The 23,756-nt window shown below is 41.1% G+C and overlaps 2 protein-coding genes across 4 annotated transcripts; one reads left to right on the forward strand and one right to left on the reverse strand.

Annotated features, from left to right (window-relative positions):
- Positions 1–247: 247 nt before the first annotated feature.
- On the forward strand, positions 248–14,823 carry ints8 (integrator complex subunit 8). 3 transcript variants are annotated; one of them, XM_086280062.1, is made up of 29 exons: positions 248–433; positions 1,430–1,568; positions 1,660–1,834; positions 1,967–2,107; positions 2,298–2,369; positions 2,870–2,921; positions 3,071–3,250; positions 3,347–3,454; positions 3,598–3,750; positions 3,883–3,983; positions 4,275–4,416; positions 4,542–4,612; positions 4,774–4,949; positions 5,070–5,120; positions 9,230–9,360; positions 9,540–9,650; positions 9,769–9,973; positions 10,360–10,481; positions 11,007–11,191; positions 11,296–11,329; positions 11,413–11,472; positions 11,589–11,650; positions 12,381–12,499; positions 12,748–12,851; positions 12,961–13,011; positions 13,374–13,447; positions 13,523–13,587; positions 13,696–13,739; positions 14,572–14,823. In XM_086280062.1, the coding sequence occupies exons 2-29, from the start codon at positions 1,436–1,438 to the stop codon at positions 14,686–14,688; spliced, it is 3,039 nt and encodes a 1,012-aa protein (XP_086136188.1). In that variant the 5' UTR covers positions 248–433; positions 1,430–1,435; the 3' UTR covers positions 14,689–14,823. The 3 variants fall into 3 exon arrangements, with proteins under 3 accessions (XP_086136188.1, XP_086136190.1, XP_086136189.1); XM_086280063.1 differs by lacking the exon at positions 248–433 and adding an exon at positions 1,087–1,152; XM_086280064.1 differs by lacking the exon at positions 5,070–5,120.
- On the reverse strand, positions 14,712–21,018 carry LOC147303490 (G1/S-specific cyclin-E1-like). Its single transcript, XM_086280065.1, has 12 exons — positions 20,895–21,018; positions 19,762–19,790; positions 19,620–19,668; positions 19,481–19,513; positions 19,288–19,400; positions 18,448–18,586; positions 18,104–18,250; positions 17,542–17,637; positions 17,322–17,456; positions 17,079–17,190; positions 16,757–16,914; positions 14,712–15,500 (listed from the first exon to the last, which is right to left on the reverse strand). The coding sequence occupies exons 1-12, from the start codon at positions 20,988–20,990 to the stop codon at positions 15,372–15,374; spliced, it is 1,236 nt and encodes a 411-aa protein (XP_086136191.1). The 5' UTR covers positions 20,991–21,018; the 3' UTR covers positions 14,712–15,371.
- Between the last annotated feature and the right edge of the window lie 2,738 nt (positions 21,019–23,756).

Genomic DNA, 23,756 nt, shown 5'->3' on the forward strand with positions numbered 1-23,756 from the left:
ATAGTTGCACTATAAACTGCCTAAATGAGCAAATTTTCGCATTATGTGTTTATAGTTTGGTTTACAAGTGAAAGTAAATCCCGACAAACATTTTAAATGATTGAGTTAAGTTTATAGTATAGGTCTTATTTTTCTTTTCTATTTCTAAATTCACTGTCAGACGTTTTAACGTCCGTGCAAATAACTCGTCCGACCCTAAAGTTTTATACGAATTGAACCAATGGGACCTGAAGCGGCATAAGTATGCGCAATCATGGCGCATTTTTGTGTGTCCTTGGCGACGAAGCGGAACCGGAATTACGAAGGAGATATGGCGCAGGGCACAATGAATTATGAGAGAATCAGTTAGTGTAGCTGGTCCAGCTCCTAATTTTGACATTTTGGTGCACATTTTGCCCTCCTGTCTTCTGAACGATCACTGTGCCCCGTTAAGGTAAGACAGTTGGTCCCTACATGCGCGGAACAACCGCCAAAATCTAGACGGCTAGCCGGAATATTAGCCAAAAGACTCCTGGCTCCAAACATAACACAGAATAGGAAGGTGGCGTGCGTTTGGTTTGTTTACAGTGGCAGCCCGAAACATCATCTGTAAGCGTGCATTCTTGTAGGTTCAATGGGTAAATCTGATGCCCCCGCCCAGTTAGGACGCCCCGTGAAAATGATTAGAGCTCTCTAAACAACTACTGAAAATTTTAGTGTTAGCTGCTCTGACAGGTGAAGCTATCTAACCTATTATGGAAGTAAATATCTAATAATAGTTACAATTATTTTGAAACTATAAATATTTTTGTTCACAAAATATGAAATTTTATATATATTTACCATCTCCAAGATTTTTAACGAGTGAAAGTAACATTACATGATTGTAAATATACTTAATTTCAAAGAGTGAAACGTAATTACAGAGTTTTTAATTAAGTATCAAAGGTTTAATGTACATCAAAAGGCCCTAACTGTTCAATATTACAAATACAGCCATGTGGAAAAGAAAGAAAAACTAAGTGCAACATATGATTCAGTAGTGTTTGGAAGCTTTAGCAGCAGTAACTTGATGCCATTTTTTTTTTATTACTTTCTGATGCTCTTCATGGAGCTGCTGAAGGAGGAAGAGAGGAAGGTCCTGGTGGAGCAGATTATCTTTGCCTGGTTCTGGTTGGTTTAAAGTTAAAAGAACAAATGATCATTTCATTTTTCCTGACAAAAATCCCCAAGAGAAGGTAGTACTGTTAACCTTACAGTCACCTGTTTATACACCAGTTCTCCTTAAGATGAGTGAACTAATCTAGTGTATAAGTATAATAGAAATAAAAATAAATACATTATGTGGTTTTTACTGACAAAGAACTTACATTAAAAACCCCAAACACTTTATATTTATCCTTAAGATCCATTCTAAATAAAGCTGATGTTCATATCTGCATATCTGCAGACGAGGATGAGTGCAGAAGCAGCAGACCGTGTGGCCGCTGTGACCAGCGGTCGGCCTGGCACGCCTCTTCAGACTTCCTGGTTTGAGTTTCTCCTCGACGACAGCCTGCTGGAGAAACACCTGCAGAAATCAAACCCAGGTTTGTTCAGCCTTACTCGTGAGTCCATCGTTTATTTTTAATGACATCTCATGGACTTGTAAAGGCTTGTTAATAACTGTTCTTTCTGCAGACCCAGCACCAGTGCAGCTCATCATCCAGTTCCTGGAGCAGGCGTCGAAGCCATCAGTGAATGAGCAGAATCAGGTCCAGCCTCCAGCCGACAACCGTCGGAACCGCACATTGAAGCTGCTTGCACTGAAAGTAGCTGCTCACATGAAATGGGATCTTGAGGTGCTTGAGAAAGGGTGAGTCAGAGTGTTTTAGATGGACATCTTTTGTTATCAGAGCGTGTTTACGAAAAAGCCAAGTGGAATATGTCTCAGCGTGTAATTTAACAAAAATTCCTATTATGCAATTCTCTAATACCTGCTCGGCAGATTGACCATTCCTGTGTTAAACATGCTGCTGAATGAACTCCTGTGTGTGAGCAAAGTGCCGCCAGGGGTGAAACATGTGGACCTGGACCTCTCTACTCTTCCTCCCACCACTGCCATGGCTGTCATCATCTACAACCGCTGGTGAGTGAGATGACTCTCTCCGAAAGCAGCTGTCATGAGCTCAGTGGTAAACTAGTAAAATGGACTATGGAAGTGTTTATTTATGTTTGTATCCAAGACTGTAAATGTAGATTAAAAGAGGATGCATGAATAGAGATTGTGGCAGAGAATTAACCACTCATTTGTCTCATTTATATTTTGTCTGTTAAAGGGCCATCAGAACAATTGTGCTGAGCAGCTTTCCAGAGAAACAAACCAAACCTGGACCCCACCAGATAAACATGTAAGTCCTTCTCCTTCCTCTTCCTCCCCTTTATCACTTATTGCATCCACACTTACATGTTTTTATTTTCAAATTTGTGTTATGCTATGTTACCACCTGCCTACCGCTCTGCTCCTGTGCTGGAGTTTTAGCCCCTCAAAGACTTTTAGAAGCACATCTGACGCTGTTTCAGTTTTAAATCTCTGGGATTGTGTTTTTGTGTTGCCAGCCAGACATTCAGACTTCTGAAAACATTGAGACATTGTTCTACCCACATTCATTTGCTGATTGGCTTTAATTAGTCACAAAATGTTAATTTAAAATTCTCATTGAGACAGATCACTTTCATCTTATTTTAAAATTAAAACATTTTATTGTGTAAATATACACAATAAATAAAAAATGTACTTGTGCTCATCTAATTCTTTGTAAAAAATACCAACATCCAGGCTTAATTTTGCAAATTTAGTGAAAAATAAATCATGTATTCCACTGAATGCTTCTGTTGTGCCCTGATTTAGGTTGAATATTGTACAGCAGGAGAAAGAAATGACTGAAAACATCCTCACTGTGGTGAGTAAGCACCTTTTTTATGATCCATACATACTCTGTGAGTACATAAAACTATACCTTATTAATTATATTATTAGACATGTCATTTAAATTTCAGATAAACTAACAGCAGAAGTTGATACTATTTTTAAAATGTTTCATTCCTTCAGCTAAAGGAGCAGGCGGCTGATTCCATCAGTGTGCTGGAAGGAGCTGTGAGACTGAAGAAAGACTTCTACGTTCACACCATGAGGACTCTGGACCTGCTGGCCGCAGACACTGCTGCCAACGGAGAGACAGAGTCTTCGACCGCAGGGCTTCGCATCAGCGCCGATGAGCTGCACTGCCAGGTTGGCTGAGTGCACAGCGCTGTCTTTCTAGAACTCTAATCCTTCTGGAAAAAAAGTGAATTTTTCTTTGGAGTAATAGAAGGATTTGTGTTTCAGGTGCATTATGATTTAGGAGGCATTTTCTTCCATCAAGGCTGCACAGACCTGCCAATCTATGAGAAGGCTCGGGATCACTTCAGACAGACAAAGGAACTTTTAAAGAAGGTAATCATATTTTATCACAGCTTCAGTGACACAGTATGATTTAACTTTCTCAGGAGAGCCACAAGATGTAACTTTTCTCACAAAAGCTGCTGACATGGAGCTTTAGCAGTGGTTCAGTTTACCTTTTTCTCTACGCCTTTTAGCTAGACTCAACAGTTCATGTTCACCTGGATGAGAAGCGCCTGGCTGGATACTGGAACGCCTGTAGAGCTTTGACCGGAGACTGTGACCCCTCTGACCCCCAGACGACACCCTACGACCAGATTAACAGCCTGATCCGGGCTCACAACTACCCGGTCAGAGCAAACACATTGGAGAGATTTGAGTACTGCATTCTTATGAGTGTTGTGTTGCTTAGGCAGAAGTAGGTTGACATCACAAATAGGGGGCAAAAAATGGTTTGTAAACTCCACTTTAATTCTCTGCAGGCCGTCATTGAAGCCTTCATCAAAGACAACATATCGCGCAGTTTGCCAAACCACTTCAGACGGTCTGTTCTCCGGGAGTTCTTGTATAAAGTCCAACAAGGGTGAGGAAACAACAAAATCAAACCTCTCTGCACGCACTGCAGCTAGCACAGACTTCAGTCACTGATCCATAGAGAGTTGTTATGGTCTGTTCTTTCACTCATTCTACTTGTGGAAATACAGTTTCTGTGGTTTCTTTGTGGACCACAAATTTTCACCTTTAAGCCAACAGCTGGAATTGGTTAACACATTAAGCTGATATATACCATTAAATAGTCAATAATTTTGTAAAATAGTCTTGTAAAAGCATTTTATGCATTCATATTTTTGTGTAACATCCCATCTCCCTGCAGGGAATCAGGCCTGGATGAGGTGTGTCACAAACTCTGTGTCTGCAACGCCGTCCGCGACACTCTGGAAGGAGAGATCCTCAGCGTGCGTTTTCAGCAGCTGCTCCTTAAGCCTAGCAAACAAGTGGTGGACTTCATTTTAGAGGTACCTCAGTAAATTGTGACCTGTGGTTTTTACTTCAGTATTATATTAAGAACAGTTTTTCTTTCATGTAGTAAAAGTTGTTTAAAGCCACTGCAGATTACAGTCAGACTTTGTTTGTCCTGCAGGTGTGCACACGCTCGCTGGAAAAAGACCGTCCATCTGAGGCGTCCAGAAGAAACATGGCTAATTTCCTGAAGTGAGTCAGAGTCACTGTTTTCCATGCATTGGACAATTATATAGGAGGTTATCAAGGGGTCTGCTACAGAGATGATGTCGGGCAACAATACATTATTCAAATTCTATACTTGATGATGATGATGAAGACTTTGTCTTCCTTCTAAACCTCTTATGGTGCAGGACTCTGTGTGAAAGCTTGGAGGACCTGTCTCTGGTGTTTGTGGTGTCATCCCATAAGCTCTTCATGGAGCTGCTGAAGGAGGAAGAGAGGAAGGTCCTGGTGGAGCAGATGAGGAAGCGGTCGGCCACAATCAACCTCAGTGCCAAACCTCTGCCTTCCTTCTACGACATTCCAGGTACGTGGCCGAGACTTCTTGTAATGGAGGAGGTCACTTTAAGAGGGATGGACTTGACCTCCTGACTATGAATAATGTAGATGATAAGGTGCTGACTCTATGAATCCACAATCTCAACAGGGTTGTCCGATAAGAACAGATGGCGTATCCACAAAATCCACTGCCACTCAGGTATCTGCCGTTCACTCATTTATTTAACAAGAATCCGAACCACACATCCATAATGTGAGTCAGGGGATTTAACAGGCTGTAAAATGCTATATGCCGTGTGGTGAGTGATGGTGTGGTTTCTGTTGGAAAGAACATAAGTCTTCCATAATTATGTGAACAGAGTGAATTAAATGTGTAATACAACAATACAAACAATACCGGATAGTGGAACATTCAACCAAAATAAGGGAGTGTCAACAAATGCTAATTTTACTATTTACATAAATCCTAACTAGGCACTTTACATTAGAGCTAACATGAGAAATTAGTGACGGTCCCTTAATGACCGCACGGCAGAGGCTGCTTTGCAGTAGTGATGTGCGATACCACTGATTTCCTTTCCGATCCGATACAAAGTTAAATTCAGGGTGGTATCGACGATACTGATCCGATACCGATACTTTGTACAAAAACGTATTTCAGTTATTGTATCTCAAATTATAGCATCATAATGATTACAGGACATCGGATTACTTGTTCTTATCGCTTAATAATGCACAGTTATCATATAGAAATAAAAAAAAACTGAAGTTGTGCGCTATTTGAACACGTTGCCTGCCTGCAGCACTAAAGGACTCCGTGAGAGACGTCCGTCTCGCCCTTGCAGCACCTGTCCATGTCCACTCCTCCTCTTCAGTTCACCTCAACATAAGCTCGTCATATTCTTGTGCTTGATGAGGTTAGTAGTGTTGCCAAAACACCTCCCTTTCTTGCCACATGTATTGCAAACTACGTCTCAACCGTTTGTGGAAGTAAAATACGTCTGCACATGACTCCATTTATGCTCAGCCATTGTTGTGAGTGTGCACAACAAGGGGCTGGACACATTTATACAAACATATGTCACGACTATGACAGGCGGAAGACTAAGTAGTTCCTTCCAATGTAGATAATCCAAATGATATAGTTTATTTGCACTCTGTTCCTGTTAATGATAACCTACAAATTTACCCTAAATTACTAAAATATCGATATTTTAATATGAGTATCGATTCTAGAACATAAATGACTGGTATCGGAGGAATCGATATTTCAGTATCGATCCGCACATCACTACTTCGCAGTAAACGGCAGTAACATTCGGTAAACAAAGGGTGCGCCACGGATTAAACAAGGGAGGATAATGGCCGCAGCAAAGAACAAACACGATAGAACACAGAAACTTACAGTCTCATGGACGCACACCGCTAACAGCATTAGAAGGAACGAAAATCCACATGGTGAGTAAAACTCTGCTGACTCTTCCCACCTGCAGCTCCGACCGAACTCTGTGCGTCGACGTGTGCGTAATGATGAGGTAGAATTGTGTCTTCAAAATTCAAATTTAAAATTTTATTTGTCACGTACACAGTCATACACAGTACGATATGCAGTGAAATGCTTAGACAACTGCTCGTGACCTAAAGAAAAAAAAAAAAAAGGAAAAGGCTATGAATAAGATAGGAAATAAATATGAAAAATTAAAAAGGGTAAATTTAACTAGGAAGGAATAAAATATAAATTAAAGTTGAAAATAAAATAACTGTACAACAAAATACACAATACACAGTATAGAACTATATAAGAATGTATGAAGAAGTATAAATAAATAAATATATACACAATAACAGCAGCTGTAGAAGTATTAACTGGAAATGAAGAATGTAGTGACCAGTGTTGTGCAATCCACATTATGTCTTGTGCAGTGCAAATATGCTCAAAGTGATCTAAGTGATGAAGTGAAAACAATGTCCAGAATGTCCAGTGTGTGTGTAAGAACTATATGTGTGGGTCAGGACTGTGTGGTGGTGTGATTGAGAGACCGTATCGCCTGCGGGAAGAAGCTCCTCCTCAGTCTCTCTGTGTTGGTCTTCAGGGAGCGGAATCGCTTTCCTGACCTCAACAGAGAGAACAGTCTGTTGTTGGGATGGCTGAGGTCCTTCACGATCTTCCTGGCCTTGGTCCAGCACCGCCTGCTGTAGATTGAGTGCAGGTCAGGGAGCTCAGAGCGAATATTGCGCTCAGCTGATCGCACAACCCTCTGTAGAGCTTGTCTGTCCTGCATGGTGCTGTTCCCGAACCAGGTTAAGATGTTTCCCGTCAGGATGCTCTCTATGGTGTAGGGCTGCCACAAACGATTATTTTGATAGTCGACTAGTCACCGATTATTTTTGCGATTAGTCGACTAATCAGATCATCATCCATTGGACGTACAGCTTATTGCACCAGCAGCATCTGGTCTTATATAACTATCATTAGCTTACAGCTTGAAGTGTTTGTGCTAACTAAAAATAAAGACAAGATGGTAGTTTATTAATTTTTAATGAAATTTGCAGATTGTTTCGGTGAAGTTTAATAAACTCCTTGCTTTCTAAAATATAACAGGACACCGGAGTATATTCTCCAGCGTCTCACACTTCTGATAATCAGCTGTCTGCTTGACAGTTTTAGCTGTGCAAAAACTATAACTTTAATCTCAGCCAAACCGATTTACTCAGGAACAAATAAAATACTAAAGAAAGCCAAACAATAAAATTTTTAAGTTATCTAAGTGACTTATATATATGTTTAACCTGACTAGCGAAAGACGGCGGTGGGTTTGAAAACGATTTGCCGGGAGTCCGGTGTTCTCACGGCTCTAGTTAGCCTTGCCCCCGCCTAGCTAACGAGCTAGTGGGTAACAGACGTCTCCGAAAATGTCGGAGCGCTTTTGAAAATATGTGGTGTCTTGATAAACTGAGCAGATATTTGAGGTTTACACAGCTACATTCTCGCCTGAAAATATGTTAAACGTTTATTTTGTGACCCAGAAAGAATAATAAGAGTAAAGTTAAAACTAACTAGCTGCCGCCATTGTTGACAGCTGCGCTATGAATTCTGGGACACAGCTTCTTCTTCTTCGGGGTTTAACGGCAGCTGGCATCCTTGGACATGCAGTGCTGCCATCTTCTGTTTCAGTCCGTTATTACACTCTTAAATCCTACTACTCATTCCTGCGTCCTTTGTGATCTTACAAAGCTTCAAACGATGCGTCGACTATTAAATTAGTCGTCGACGATTTTAATAGTCGACATAATCGTGACTAGTCGACTAATCGTGGCAGCCCTACTATGGTGCACGAGTAAAAGTTCCTGAGCACCTTGGAGGGCAGTTGGAAGTCTCTCAAGCGTCTGAGGTGGTAGAGACGCTGTCGGGCCTTTTTCACCACGGTGTTGATGTGACAGGACCATGACAGGTCCTGCGTGATGTGAACTCCGAGGCATTTGAAGCTGTCCACTCTCTCCACTGGGCACTCGTTGATGACAGGGGTCTGGTAGTTCCTCTCCTGCTTAGTGCTGAAGTCCACTATCAGCTCCTTTGTCTTACTGACGTTTAGAAGGAGGTTGTTCCTCTGGCACCAGTTCTCCAGATTCCTAATCTCCTTCAGGTAGGCCGTCTCGTTGTTATCAGAGATCAGGCCCACCATGACGGTGTCGTCAGCAAACTTGATGATGGTGGTGGAGCTGGTAGTGGTCACACAGTCATATGTGTACAAAGAGTACAGCAGGGGGCTCAGAACACACCCCTGGGGGGCTCCAGTGCTGAGAGTGGTGGAGGCTGAGACATGTCCGCCCATCCTTACTGCCTGTGGTCTGCCAGTTAGGAAGTTGGAGATCCACTGACACATAGATGAGCTGAGTCCCAGATGCTCCAGCTTGGTGGTGAGTGTGGAGGGAATTATGGTATTAAATGCAGAGCTGTAGTCTATGAAGAGCATTTTAACATAATTCCCCCTTCTAGTGTCCAAGTGAGTGAGTGATGGCATCGTCTGTGGAACGATTTGGACGGTAAGCGAACTGTAGTGGGTCCAGTGTGTCTGGTAGTGAAGAAATGATGAAGTCTAACCCTCTTCTGATTGGTGAAGAGAATGGGTTGCCTCACCGCTCATTGGCTAAACAGCAACAGTATGCTGATATCTTACTCCACAGGTGTGGCTCCGTTCGTGAGTTCTGCGAACTGGCTGGCCTTTTGTACACTTCTGCTACATAACACTGCCGCTTCTCCACATGAAAACCATGAGACATATTGAGGTTTGGTTCACTTCTTCACAGCTTCAGCGAGTGTGAACATTGGCCAGCTGGAGCAGCAGCTCATCCTTTCACTGGAGCCACGCAGGATCAGACAGATCCTCATTGAACTCCACGGCCTGGCTGAACGACCTTTCTGGAGGGTCAACAGCAAGGTCAGAGACATGAGCTCAACATTAATGCATTTAAGATATCTTGGATTGTGCTGGACTACAGTTTCTCACATATACACATATATACACACATTTGGAATAATTTTCAATCCTTACTTCTAACACACGAAACCAATCAAGATGATCTGAATTAACCTACCACTTCCTGTTTATATGAACAGTGGGAGGTTCCTCCAGACTACATTAATGTGATCCTCGGCATTAAAGACAACCTGACCAAGGACCTGGTTTATATCCTCATGGCCAAAGGACTCCACTGCATTTCAATAAAGGTCTGAGCCATTATCAACGCTCAGTGGGGCATAAATGTTATTTTAATAATTAAACGTTGTTATCCAATCATAGAGCATCACTTTTAACTGCTTAATACATGGAGCATGTTTTCCTCAGGACTTCGCCCATGCACGGCAGCTTTTCTCAGCCTGTCTGGAGCTCGTCACAGAGTTTTCCCCAAAGCTGAGGCAGGTGATGCTGAATGAGATCTTGCTGCTGGAGGTCCGCGCACACGAGGCGATGGCGGCCGAGGGGAGCAAGGAGCGGCCGCCCCCTGACTTGGTCAGCAGGGTCAGAGGTTACCTAGAGATGAGGATTCATGGTGAGTGAACAGCAGCGAGTGGAGTCACTCCAGTGTCAGCATCTTCAGGTTAAGTCTGTGATGGGAGAAAATCATTGTGGATCAGGCTTCATATACTACTATAAAATCTATTTCTAGGGCCCCAGTAAACAAATGTTCTAAACTAATGTCACTTACAAGAAGTTACAGATCTGGTCTTGCAGCTAGAAACATTTGTTTAAAAAAAAAAAAGGCACTATTAGGATACTTCTGCAAGAGTAGCATGTATCTCACTGTAAAAATAGACGTATGTCTGCTATCCATAAAAACTTCAGTTACCGATAAAGCAGAATAAACAGCTTCTAGGCCTTGTTATATAGCACCAATTCTGGAGGTGCAGTGAAGGATTTCCTGGTCTTTGTTTCCAGATCTGCCTCTACGTCAGGTGGTGGGAGAGGAGTGTGTCGCCTTCATGTTGAACTGGAGGGAGAACGACTACCTGACTCTGCAGGTGTCGCCGTCTCTGGTCATGAACAACCCGTACATCAAGGTAACACGTCTGTGTGCTTCTTTTTTTTAACACTTTCATGAAATTTTCTCTTTCTAGCAGCTCCAGTGATGCTATTTCTGATATTCACCAACATGAAATTATAGCAAAGTTATCGACACAGTAGCTGACTGTCTGTAAGGTTTAAGGCTATTTAAATCCCAGCTGAGGCAGCTGAGACACTCTTCTGCAACTCAGAAGTCACAGCTCTATAAGAAAACTAAAAATCTTGAGTGATTACGTAATGAACTAATTAATAAGTTGGTTTAAATTCATTTAAAAATAAGTTGTGGTACCAGATCCACTTAAAAATTTTCCACCAAGACACATGAAAGTCTGAGAGAGCGTATTCTCTCTCAGGATTGATTTGGTTATATTTAGGTACTGTGGGATTTCCAATAAATTACAATGCGATGTCTCGAGAACAAGGTGATGTAGGATTTTGAAACCGTTACCATAGGTGTGTCTAGCGGTCGCCAGTATTTTTGCATTTTTCTTTATGAAATTTGTCCTGTTTTGTCCCGATAGCTTGGTCAGCTCCTGGCATCCACGTGTAAGGAGCTTCCAGGTCCTAAAGAAAGTCGGCGCACCGCCAAGGAGCTCTGGGATGTGGTGGTTCAGATCTGCAGCATCTCCATCCAACACAAGAGGAACAGCGACGGCCGAATTGGCCTCATTAAACAGAGAGAGTCCTCCATGGGCATCTTGCACAGGTATGATGTAATTTTAGGATTTCATAGGATTTAGAAACATTACAACATGTCTGAGATTCATGTAGCGTCACACTCATTCTGTTTTCTTAATGTGACTCCTCCAGGAGCAAATTCATCACTTTCACCAAGAAAATTAGAGTAAGTATCACCACATACCAACTTAAACACACTGTGGAAGAATAAATTAGCTGTTTACCTTGTGATTTGTCTTAATCTTACAGGAGCCACTGGTGCTGACGACTCTGATCTCACTGTTTGTGAGACTCCACAGTATAGTCAGGGTATGACTCTGAATTCATAAATAGAACACAGTAAAATGGAAAAATTGAGGGATTTCAGTGCTGCTGTAGTTTCTGTCTGCATCTTCAGCCCCTTGTTTTTTCTTCTTCTTCTTTAGGATGACATTGTAAATGAAGTTACTGCAGAACATCTCTCCATCTGGCCATCTTCTCTTCCAAAGTAGGAACGACTTTTCTATTTTACCTCATCTGTTTGTTTTAGCTGCACCAACTGTTTCTGCTACACGGCACTGGTCGGACTTAGTTACAGGACCGACACACAGGGATCTCTTTTCCTGTCCTCAACTCCTACAAGCTGAGAGAAATCTTTTAAAGCTTGTTTGAGCTACTGAAAAAATAAGAAATAAGAATGAGTTGAGTGAATATGTGTGGTTTGGACTAGTTTGACTCCTGCACCCCTGCTTGTACATTGTCATTTTACTCTTTATTCATTGTGTTGATGCCTCTTCACACTAACAGCTTATAAGCAGAGGTTACTTTTCTTGTGAAAAAGTTACAGGAAGTACACTGTGCATGAAAAGCTGTCAGGTTATCTGCAGTTACAGATCTGTTTATTACGTTCTTAGTTCAGACTCTACTAGAGCAGCTTTGCATGACTCACAGTTCAGAATAATCCTTATTTGACTTGTACTGATGCTCCTCAGTTCATCCTCTGTGTGAACCAAGCTGTTTTCATTCTTTTGTCGTCAAGCCAACTTTCTTCTGATTGGCTAGCCTTCACAAACAGTTTGATATTAGGGGATATCATCTCTCTCTGACATCATAAACAATCAAAAGCAGCTGCACTATGACTGTAACTGTTAATATGAGAGGACATAAGGAAAAACATCCCCTTTAACAGCATGTACACAGCACGAAAAACTAAATGTTCCGATCTGTGTGTTGAGCAGCATACAGGCAGTGGATGTGGAAGCTGTGGCTGTGACAGTCAAGGAGTTGGTTTCCTATGCTCTCACTCTAAACCCCAATAACCAATCATGGCTTATCACACAAGCCGACATCTACTTTGGTAAGAACAATCACCACATCTCATCAACTCAGAGAACTTTCTTCACTGAATCAGTGAAATGTTGTCATTCCTTAGACAAAGGCTGACGTTTTTCCACCAATGTACTTGACGTTTGGACAGAAAGGAAAAATAAGATTGAAGTGACTTAAAAGAAATTTCACAGCAATTGCGAAACATTCCCTTAAGAAAGCATTTTCAGACACAGCCACCTGCAGCTTGAATAACAACTTTCATTTCTCCCTATGTAGTGACCAATCAGTACTCTGCAGCTCTGAACCTTTACCTGCAGGCTGGAGCTGTGTGCTCGGACTTCTTCACCAAAGCCGTCCCCCCCGACATCTACACTGACCAGGTAAAACACCGACTAATACCAGAGTGCACTACATAGTGAGCCTCTGCAGTTTGAGAGATATGAGAGCCGACTGACTCGCCTAACAGTAACACACCTGTTTTTATTTTAGGTTCTGAAGAGGATGATTAAATGCTGTTCAATGCTGAACTGCCACACACAGGTCAGAGGTCAAACTGCCTATTTGAGAAAGTGAACTAATGTTAGCTGCTGAGGAATTAATGAACATATTGTTGGATTGATGCAAGTGCCCACTTTGTTTTCCCCAGTATAATTTCATGAATAAAAGCTAGAAAGCTCCTCGTCCCTTCTTTGAACATTTAGCAGAACAAAATCAATATAACAGTATAATAATGATAGACGCTGATGAGAGTCAATAAGGCAAATCAACCAATACCATTGTTTGCCTCATTATTCCGTGCACCTCTGCTAAAGTATAAAGCCGACTGTAAGTGTCTCAGTGCTGACTGGTGTCTTACAGATGTAGCGAGTTGGAAGTAATGTGACATCTCTGATTCTCGTCAGGTTGCTGTTCTGTGCCAGTTTCTGAGAGAAGTCGACTACATGACAGCGTTCAAAGCGCTTCAGGAGCAGAACAGGTACGGCCCTGGAGGACACATTACATTACCCACAGAGCCATTCTTAATAACAGCTAGTATCCTCTCACATTACAGTCACGACGCCATGGACTCATTCTACGACTACATCTGGGACGTCACCATCCTGGAATATCTCACACGTATCCTTCATGTAACAATAATCACTGTTGGCTAAAACTTACTTTTTCTTTTCAAGGAATACATTCTCTCCAGTGTCTGTTTAGCTTCCTGATTTTTTTTTTGCTCAGATATTCACCACAAACGAGGAGAGACTGAGAAGAGACAAATAGCGGTAAGTCTTTATAACCCTACAGCTTATACCACGAAAGGCTGCGACCTGAAAAGCATCTCATACGTATAGATTTATGACTTCTCTTTTATGCAATAAAATCATAGAAGAATAATGCAGGAAGAGACCGGCAACAAAGTGACGACCAGCTAACGCTTGTCAATGACCACCCACATAAGCAGACTGGTTAATGTCTAATAAAAATAAAATACTTGTGAGGCATAAAAGGTCAAATTTAATCTGACATGCATTGTGAAACAAGAGTTACTGAGCAATGTTGAGCTTAAAGTTAGAGCTCAACTCTTTACCTGCCCAGATCTCTATGGTAACTTAAGCTGAATGTGCCACCTAGTCTGTAGCAGGTTATATTCAGAGTTATGGTTTTAAAATCTGGAAGCATCAATTTCACAGTATACAAGTGAAATATAATTATCTGCAATTAGAGCAGTGCAGCTCAGTCACATCCTCAGTGGACTTTGCATTCAGCTGGTGAAAGGTGTACAGAGGTTTTTAGAGTCCTAATCTGCTGCCACGTCTATTTTACACTGTTGGAACTGCAGCCAAATGAAACAGATTAGAAAGTTGATCTGTAACGTTTCAAGGAGGTTCATCAATTAATATTCAAATTTATATAAACTAAAGAGATTTCCACATGCTTTTTAGGCTGTGGGAGAGAGACTTAAACACACTGAGTAACCTTAAACGTTCAGGTGTATGGACTGCAATAAAGAATTTATATAAAATGTTTGGAAGTGTAGAACCTGTAGGATTTTGTATATTTCAATAAGAATTCTCATAACAAAAACATAACCGATGTCTTCTCCCAACCCTTCAGATAAAAGCGATTGGACAGACAGAACTGAACACCAGTAATCCAGAGGAAGTGCTGCAGCTGGCTGCGCAGAAGAGGAAGAAGAGATTCCTGCAGGCGATGGCCAAACTGTACTTTTAGTAAACACATGAACCACTGTCAGATTTCACAGGGTGGGGATGAATATTTTATTTTGTGGTAACAAGTACATGGTAATTTGTATTATTTTCATCTTTTGCAATAAACTTATAAAATCAAAATGCCCTGAGTTAATCACATCAGGACCTGGTTCAGTTAATGCTTTGTTTGGGGTTTTTAAAAATTCACACTAGTACAGCATTCATTTTACTATACTTTGGCTGCTGGACAGCAGCACACAACATTTCTTCATTTAAAAAGAGGGGGAAAAAAATGCATCCCACAATTTTCTAAAAATTCACCTTCAGGTTACAAACTTTTGAACTTTGCATTTTTCTGAAATAAAACCTTAAAAGCCAAAAATGAGGGAAAACAAAAAGTGGCTAGAAGAAGAGTGGCCTTCAAATATCAGTTAACAGTTTAGATCTCCTACATCGTCTTTTAATGGATTGAATACGTCAAGAACTACTATTTGTGGTGAGGGGAAGATGCGGGGGTGACAACTATTCAACTCTAAACTAACAATAACTATTCTCACACTATGGCATACTAAGACTACGACACAATTTATTTTGATTCAGCATTCAACTCTGTCAGATCAGTCTGAGTTGGACATTTGCAGCCATCTCTGCAGGAAATCTGAGGAAAGTTTCAGATAGAACTGCAATCAGCACCTTCAGACTCTGTTAAACTTCATCTTCTGAAGACGTAAGTCCTTGCCCAGGTACGTAGATCCTCCCTCTGTACGAGGTGGCATCGAGCGGTTCCACATCATTTGTAGGAGAATTGCCTTTTATTGCCTTGTGAGCAACATCCTAAAAATTAACAGAAGCAATTTATTGACACTGTAAGGGTAACAACTTGGAATTCAAGTCTTTCATTTTTAGTCTTTTTTTTTTTTTTTTTTTAAATTAAAAATAACATTTCATTTTAAACAGAATAAATATGCCGGGGGGGGGGGGGGGGGGGGGGGGAAGAAACCTTTAGAGTTTCATTCCCTTCTGCAAAATAAGACTTCTACAAATGAGCAGTTTCACGTGTGTTAGCTGGGAAAAATAAGTTGTTCAAATGTTCACTTTATACCAAAACTAAATATATTTTCTTAAAATCAAAGAAATGCTTTTACGTGAAATTGTGCATTCAGGGTTTCATTCTGCAATACAGAAACATGGTCCAGGGTTTGTTTGTTTGTTGTTTTTTTATGGCTAATGTCAAAAGCTCTGCCATCTCCCCCAATGAAGTTTAAGAATGGCAAAGGAGTGACGACATCATTCAATAACTAAAAGGCTGCAGAATTATGGGTTCATACTAGCACAGTACTGTAAACGAGTGATCCATTTGAATTTCCGTCCACAGAAATGGGCAACCAAATAGAATGATAGGCAACACTACTCACACAGATTCAAGTCAACCTCATCATTTCAAATTCCTCAGCATTGGCAGAGGTATGGTGTCTCATACCACTGCTCTTAGCTTTGACTTTGCATTCTTGTTTCTGGAACGGTTGTAAAAAACTGACAGCGTGTCAAACAAGAAGGCAAAGCAGTATGAATGTCATACTGCAGATCAAGGTTTTCGAAATACTCAGACCAGCCCACCTGGCATCAAACACGTCATGATCAAAGTCACTTAAAATAAAGCTTCTTCCTTATTCTGATGCTCAGTTCCAACTTCAGTAGGTCCTCTTGACCATGTCTAAATGCACAGAGTTTCTGCCATGTGATTGACCAATTGTACAAGGTTGACCACCAGTCGAGGAGATGTACCTACTGAAGTGGTCAGCGAATATAGATCATGTGTCAGAAGAGGAGTTATCCAATACCAGTCCCTTTATTTATAGCTCTTAATATGCCAGATGCAACACAGGTTGCCGCCATCACAAACTGCATTAAACCAGCTTCCATCTGTAAGCTCTATATAGCTTCTACAAACATTTCAAGTCTTAGGAGTTTGCTTTTGTATGGGTAAACAATCATTTTCCCGACTGCATTTTCTAGTCTGACTTCAACCTTAAATTATAAGGAAGACCACAGAGGGGGAAGAGAGAGAAAAAAAAAAAAAAGACACTAACCAAAATGGACATGTAGTCCAAGTTTGCCTGGATGTTGTATTGGTCTTCTCTTCTTACTGTGGGAAACACTTTCTGTGTGACTGTGCCAAAGTCTTCCAGTGCATCCATAAAGGGGGCCAGCCAGTCAACACATGGCTGGAGGTGTTCTCTGGGCAGACCTAAACAGAGAAACCAAACATACAGACTGAATAACCTGACATGTTCAAGAGTTGAGCCTTCTCATTTTAAACATTAACTTCGTTCTTCCTGTGTGTCAGGTGTAACACGTTTTCCCACATTTTTTAGTTATTTTACTTCTGTTTTTTAAGTCTCCAACTCTTACATGCAACTTTTTCTACCAGTCCCTGGTCCACGAAATAACACAGGACTGAGGCAGCCAATCCGTGATAAGGTATGTCCATCGAGTTCACGTCAAGGATGCACAGATCTAAAAGCTAAAACAAAAACACCTTGAGCAACTACACACAAGGTTAGCAAGGATATTTCACTTCTCTTGCAATACAGTCTTATTTGTAGATGTATTATAGAACTGTTGACTTAAATATAAGTGAACTCAAACACCTACATTTGCACTTCTCATGTAAGTATCTTTTGGAAACGGCTGCTCAAGCAGGTTTGCTTTTTCTTTCCTGAAGATCACCTGCAGGAGGAACTTCAGCCAGGTCAAAGCAGTTTCCGGACGAGTGTACCAGCGCAATGTCTGCAGAGCATACAAAAGCATATGGATTTATAAAATGCACAAATGGAACAGGTGCATATGATGAATAGTGAGTTAAAAGTATTACCCTCAAAATGACCAACTCCATATGACGGAATTCTTCTACATGGTAGATCCCATGAGCCACACGTGACAGATGCAAGATCTTTAAAGGTTTAGATTCCTATAAAATAAATAAAACACCTTTAATCAACCAGGGGTTAAAGTGGGCAGGAACACCTTTCTAGTACCTTTAAATCAACCCAGTTAGTAGTTTCACACAAAGTCAAGCAAGTCAAATTTCAATCCTACATTTAAAATTTTTAATCTGATGTTACCCTTTCCTTTCACTCTGCTGTATTTGACAGCAGGCTATGGCTAATGGGTGGAAAGAAGCCACATACGTATGAAGAATGCAGTCGAAGCGCAGTAAAGCCGAATTACAACAACAGTTCAGGTCTGCCACGCACAAGCAAGAGAGTCACCACTGGTTCCCACTTAAATGCACTTTGTGACACTTTAATCCCTGTTCGCACCATCAAGAAACCCACAGTGCAAATAAAAACATTGGAATAAGTAATAAGAATTTGTATTTTAGATTTAACACAAAAAGAAAAAAAAGAAAAGAAACTACTAAACAGTAATTTTACCTCCATCTTTGATGCTATAAGAAGACATGTGAGCACAATGAGCTGCAGCACACCCAACTTAAGATTTCTCTCAACCAACAGAAAACGGTCAAAGTAGTCCTGTGCCAGGTAGAAAGTCTCCCTGTGAACAGCGTATGCCTCACACACCTGCAGGAACAATCATGAAAGTCCTATTAATGTGTCATTTAGATGAGACAGCTAATCTACACATTCTAATTTGGATTGATTTGCACTACTCACGACTGTATTCCAAGTAAATCATTTTTAGCTACAAACACTAAAAATAACATTCAATGCTGCTTTGATATTACTGAAAATTCTAATTTCAAAACAACAACAACAACCTTCATTAACCAGTAGAGGATGATCGATCTCATTCTGGGTGTTAACAGGGGCTGCCTCTCCCTGAAGCTCACGCTGCTGCGTCTGATGTTCCTCGGCGTGCCGATCATCTTCACCCACTCCTCATCGGAAGACTCACATCTGTAATATACAGTCAATTAAAGTTACAGCAGTAAGTGAAGAGAAAATGTAAATCCTTTAAAGGTTAATGGGGGGGAAAAAAAAAAAAAAAAAAAAAAAAAAAAGCATAAAGTTGATGCGAGACTTTGCTGCTTTTGAAGTTCTTTAACGTTACCTCGCACGGTCAAGCAGCAACCTCTGGAGACTGCCAGTGCTACCCATCAGCCCACTAGTAGATACACCTAAGGTATCCGTTTGAAAATCCTATGCCAAAACCCTGTTCTAGTTATTGCATTCACAAACTACCCGCCTGGCAAGGTGATGCAAGCAATGTATCCATCAAGTTCCCAGTACTCCAAGTCCTTGGAATTTTCCAATTACCATCCCTAGTGACCAAAGCACACCATCAGCCTTTTATAGCTGAGGGGTAATAAAACTGCAATTTTGTTAAAATGTTATATTTTACAGAATATAAAAAACAAACAAAATCATCTTTACAGTGTAGTTTTATCAACTTGATAATGGAGTTAGCTTTGATGTGTGCTTAGACAGGCACTTTGAGCTGCCTGTCTTCTGCCAACGACTCATCACTGGTTTCAATGGAATTATCTGAATAATAAAAGTTTCCATGGATTATTTTGTCATGTTTAAAAATAACTAATCAGTCTAACAGAAAAGCATCAACAGCAGAAGATGTCAGGATAAGAAAAAAAAGAAAATACCCAAGGTAAGGGTGCAGCGAGAACAGCCGGCTTGAGGCAACTAAGGGAATCGATGCTGGCTGGACTGCATCCTGGAGAGGTGACCTCGGAGTGATCGTAATAAGCTTTCTGAGCTGAAATTAAAAAGAAAATCCACTCACATTTTATCAATGATCTGCCATTTGTTGACTCGTACTTCAAGAAGGTGACATACCCTTTGATGCAGTGTGTTCTCACTTTTTCTGTACTGCAGGATTAAAAAACAAAGTTATAAACTGTACAGAAGTGGCTGTAGAGAACCGTTTTATGCGACTTAAAGTCACAACCATGCTTTCAAATGATTTGTCGCTTACTTTTCGTCCCAGCCATGAAGTCTCCCTCTCTCTTCTCTTTAGGCGACGACTGCAAAGACACAAAACTGAACTCCGTACAGTCCGACAGTCCAATCACACCTCAAAATACAATAATAACGCAAATCCTCAAAAGTAGTCATACCGTCGTGCCATGGATTCTTCCAGTGTCATCTGAAGAAGAGATTAAAAAATGTCAGTGTCAATGGCAAACAAAGGTAGTTGACCTTCAGAGGTAAAATGGCAGATATTGTCCACAAGAGGCTGCACCTGCCTTACACTACAGAACAATGCTTTTATTTTTTGAAGTTAAATAAAGCGGCAGGCCTAAATAAAATGAGGTGGGGGAAAAAAAAAAAAAAAAAAAAAAAAAAAATCCAGCAAAAACCTGACAGATGCAGCTTTACTTTTAGCTGATCCATAGAGTTAACATCAGTGGCAACAGTGCATCTACAGCCATCCTTAAAACTCCATCATGGCTTGGGGCTGAATTTCAGACTTTGGTGTTTGGGATCTTGGCAAAATTAAAGGAATCAGATTTTTATCCACCGTTCAATATCATATGCAAGTCGAATGACTTTTCAGCATGACAGTGATCGGAAAACATCTTGATAGAGAAGAGAACAAAAAGAAGCTGGCATCCAAAGAAGCGCTTTGAATGTTCTTCAGGAAGCCTGCAGAACTATCCCTGAAGACTACTTGAAGAACTTAAAATAAAACTTGCTCAAGTGAATTCAGGCTGTCTTGAAGAATGAAGACTTCCAAGTATTAACTTTCAAACTGGCCAGAAGTGTTTTCCTTGTACATACACTGTATTACCATGCATATTTGCAAAACATTGTTAAAAAATATAAAGAAATGAGGGGGGCTTAAGGGTTTTACACAGGATAATTGACCAGGTGCTTTGAATTGAACCCTAAACCACACTCTATCCCATGTACAGGTGTTAATTTATCTGTTGTGCTTCATGACATTAATCCAATCAGTGTGCAATTCATCGAAAGCTGCCATTTAAAATTCAAGGATGCAAACTTTGCTCACTTGTTTTTAAACGTCACTCAACCAAAGTGAGCTTTGTGGGTCGAAAAGCAAGGGTGAGAATAGCCAAATCACTTGCTTAAAAATAAAGTTAAATAAAAATAACAATAACGAGTTACTTTAAGTATGTCCTTTGGCTCTACCGCGGCGTGCGAAGGCTACAGAAACGAGTGAGCGGTGTAAGTGAACCGCAGAGAGCGGAACTACTTTTACCCTTTAAAGTGACAGCTGCAAACTTACCGTCGTCTCGTCACTTGCCTCTGATGCCATTGCGCGTACGTTTACGACACGTGCATGTTGCGCATGCCTATAAATACTCCCAATCGGAGCAATCATGTTTTTTAATTAAAACATTTAAAACAAAGTTGACTACTTGCAACTGTTTACCTTACGTTTAAATTCACACTGCTTTGGCGTCAAACGCCTAACCACTGGAAGGAGAATAAACTACTGAATAAAATAATAAAATAAAATATATAAAGCATTACGATATAAGTGAGAATTTTTCTGCATTACAGTTAAACACAGTTCAGACTTTACTGTTTCAGAAAAACGTGAAAAAAAAAAACCCCGCCAGCATCAAACTGGTTTCTTTTCTCTTTTTTATGAGTTAAATGTATGTATGGCGGTGGGTGGAGCTACATATCAGAACAGCCAATAGGAGAAAGAGTTGAGTTGAGCGCGTGCTCCTGTAGGGGGGATGTAAACATTTTTTTTTCTTCAAAACTTTATTAACGCCACAGCATTAAGTATATGGTAAGTAAAAGTTAACTAAAAGGGGGTCAAGTAAGTCAGAAAACATTACATTAATACATTCAACAATAGCGGTGTTGGCCGTCTGATTGGGATCTGGGATGCGGGGGCTCCTTGCTGCTGCGGAGCCTTGGACGACCGCTTGCCTCCACCCCGGGGGAAAGGGTAACATCTCCTGGGTCTAGGTGCCGCTTCTCCCTCCAGGGGCGAGGGAATCTGGACCTGGGGTATAGAGTTTGTTTGGGGAGTGTGATTGTGTGTACAGTGTATGTCTATCCCTACGTTGGGTGAGTGCTGAGTATTTGTATATGTGTGCATGAGGGTGGGAATGCATGTTTGTGTTTATATGTCAGGTCGGGTCTTACACTCCACCTCTCTGGGTACTCCCAGGCCCTCCAAAGGCCTATCTCCCCTCACCACACTCCCTGCCGGTAACTGATGCCCTTAGGGGTCAGTGCGTTGGTGGTTCTTGGTGTCCGGGGCTGGGCGCTCAGATATGTACCAGCTCACTCCCGGTGACTACTTGGCGGGGCCTGGTGCCTGTTGCTCAGTCAGGCCTCTTCCGGGGCAAAGGGGGCCCTCGGGCCTCCGGCCTCTTGGCCTGCGCCTTGGTTCACTCCGGCACAGCTGGCTGCTGGCAGAGCCGGCGGGCACGCCACTGCAGCCCCCTCTGGCTTCTGTTCCGTGGCTACTGGGTGACCCCTCATCTGGGGCTCTCCTCAGCTCTTCCCAGGAGGGTGGCACGGATGCCCCTCCGGTGGTCCTCCTTGGGCTCTCGCACTCTGGGGCCTCTGGATGTCTGGAGCCTGGATCTCCTCCATGCCTGCTTCATGCCTTGGGGGAGGGGGCTATGGCTCTCTACATCCTCTAGCAGACCATTACATGGGGAAACCTTTTGAATACAAGCGCGCTGATCCACACAGGTGTGCACACGGGTGTCCACTGTTCATAGACATAAACTATACCTTTATTGGCTGCTATTTCCAAGCACAACGTGCGCTGTCGGTCCTGCTTGCTACACAACAACATTCAACATTTCGTATTTACTGCTGTTTACACTTAGCTAGATTAATGTGATGGTGTTGTGTTTAGTATGTTGCTCTGTTTTTTTGTTGTTGCTTGTTTTCTCTTCTTTTTCTCTCAACAGGTGATCCAGGAGATTTTTTTTCTTTTTTCCTCTTCTTTCTCTTTTTAAGTACCCTTTCTCACTGTCCCTCTTCCCTTCTGTTTTTCTTTTCCTTCATCTTTCTTTCTCCCTTTCCTATCCCTCAGTCATGTCTGTCCCGTCTGTAACAACTGAAAATATAATAAAATAAATAATAACAACAAAGGATCAAATTCGCAGATACGGCAAGGCCATGATGATTAATTTAGCAAAGTAAATCCACTGGGTATCCTTGTTGGTCTTCAGACAACAATTCTGACGGCTAAAGAACCAAATGGGACAGGCAAAAAAAACCCACCAACAACAACAACAACAAAAAAAACAACACTGCTAGAAAGTATCACATGCACTTTCGGGAGGCTGCATTTCGTTGCCCTGTACCTGTGCATGTGCAATGACAATAAAGTTGAATTCAATTCAATTCAATTCTATTCTATTCTATTCTATTCTATTCTATTCTATTCATTAGGTAGAGTTTATTTGTTCGCCTTAAGTTTTCAAGACTTCGATTTTACAAGGTGCTGGAAACATTTCACAGAGATTTGGGTAGGCTGTGTTAAACACATCATTTGGGGTCCAAGTCTGCCATGAAAAAAAATCCACCACACCATTACACCAACCGTACTACATTGAACTGAATTATGTTGTTTTCATCCAACATATAAAACTAAACTTAACTGCAGAAACATGCAAATATAAATATATTTATTTTCTGTCGAGAGAAAATTCATACATCATAGACTTATTACTAAGAAATCACTGACATGTTTACATGTTTAACACAGAAAGGTCCAGCTCTCTTCCTGCTCTTAAGCCTTGTAAAACGCACAGAACTGCGATCTCTGCATTAAACTGTTAAATTAATTACCGTTATTATAGGAAACGAACCCACGAATTTCCTCAATACCTACAATAAAAAAGAAAAAAACCCAATTAGAGTCCATCCATCTATTCAAACAATTAAAAATGTAAAATAACAATAAAAATATTTTAAAAATAAATATTAGATATACATATATATACACATATATATAATCTGACAAAAGTTTGTACAGCTGTTTGTACAAAAGCTGAAGTACCACAAAGGCTTCACTTCCCTCTGCGAAGCAGCAACTAGGAAGTTTTGCAGGGTACCACCACGGGATCAACAGAGGAAACCACATTGACAGACTTACTCTATTTGA

This window comes from Aulonocara sp. 'chitande type north' Nkhata Bay, linkage group LG22 (genome assembly GCF_057382095.1).
Source record: "Aulonocara sp. 'chitande type north' Nkhata Bay isolate Kocher_YH1m ecotype deep benthic linkage group LG22, A_spYH_male_GT1.1, whole genome shotgun sequence".
Classification (NCBI taxonomy): domain Eukaryota; kingdom Metazoa; phylum Chordata; class Actinopteri; order Cichliformes; family Cichlidae; genus Aulonocara; species Aulonocara sp. 'chitande type north' Nkhata Bay.

Excerpts from the sequence above, each read along its gene's own strand:
- ints8 (XM_086280062.1), top strand. The coding sequence starts at position 1,436 with ATGAGTGCAGAAGCAGCAGACCGTGTGGCCGCTGTGACCAGCGGTCGG. Across the intron at positions 9,974-10,359 it reads CCTAGAGATGAGGATTCATG|ATCTGCCTCTACGTCAGGTG; the intron begins GTGAGTGAACAG and ends CTTTGTTTCCAG. Across the intron at positions 12,500-12,747 it reads ACAAGCCGACATCTACTTTG|TGACCAATCAGTACTCTGCA; the intron begins GTAAGAACAATC and ends CTCCCTATGTAG.
- LOC147303490 (XM_086280065.1), bottom strand. The coding sequence starts at position 20,990 with ATGATTGCTCCGATTGGGAGTATTTATAGGCATGCGCAACATGCACGT. Across the intron at positions 19,669-19,761 it reads GAAGAATCCATGGCACGACG|TCGTCGCCTAAAGAGAAGAG; the intron begins GTATGACTACTT and ends GTGTCTTTGCAG. Across the intron at positions 15,501-16,756 it reads TGGACTACATGTCCATTTTG|GATGTTGCTCACAAGGCAAT; the intron begins GTTAGTGTCTTT and ends GTTAATTTTTAG.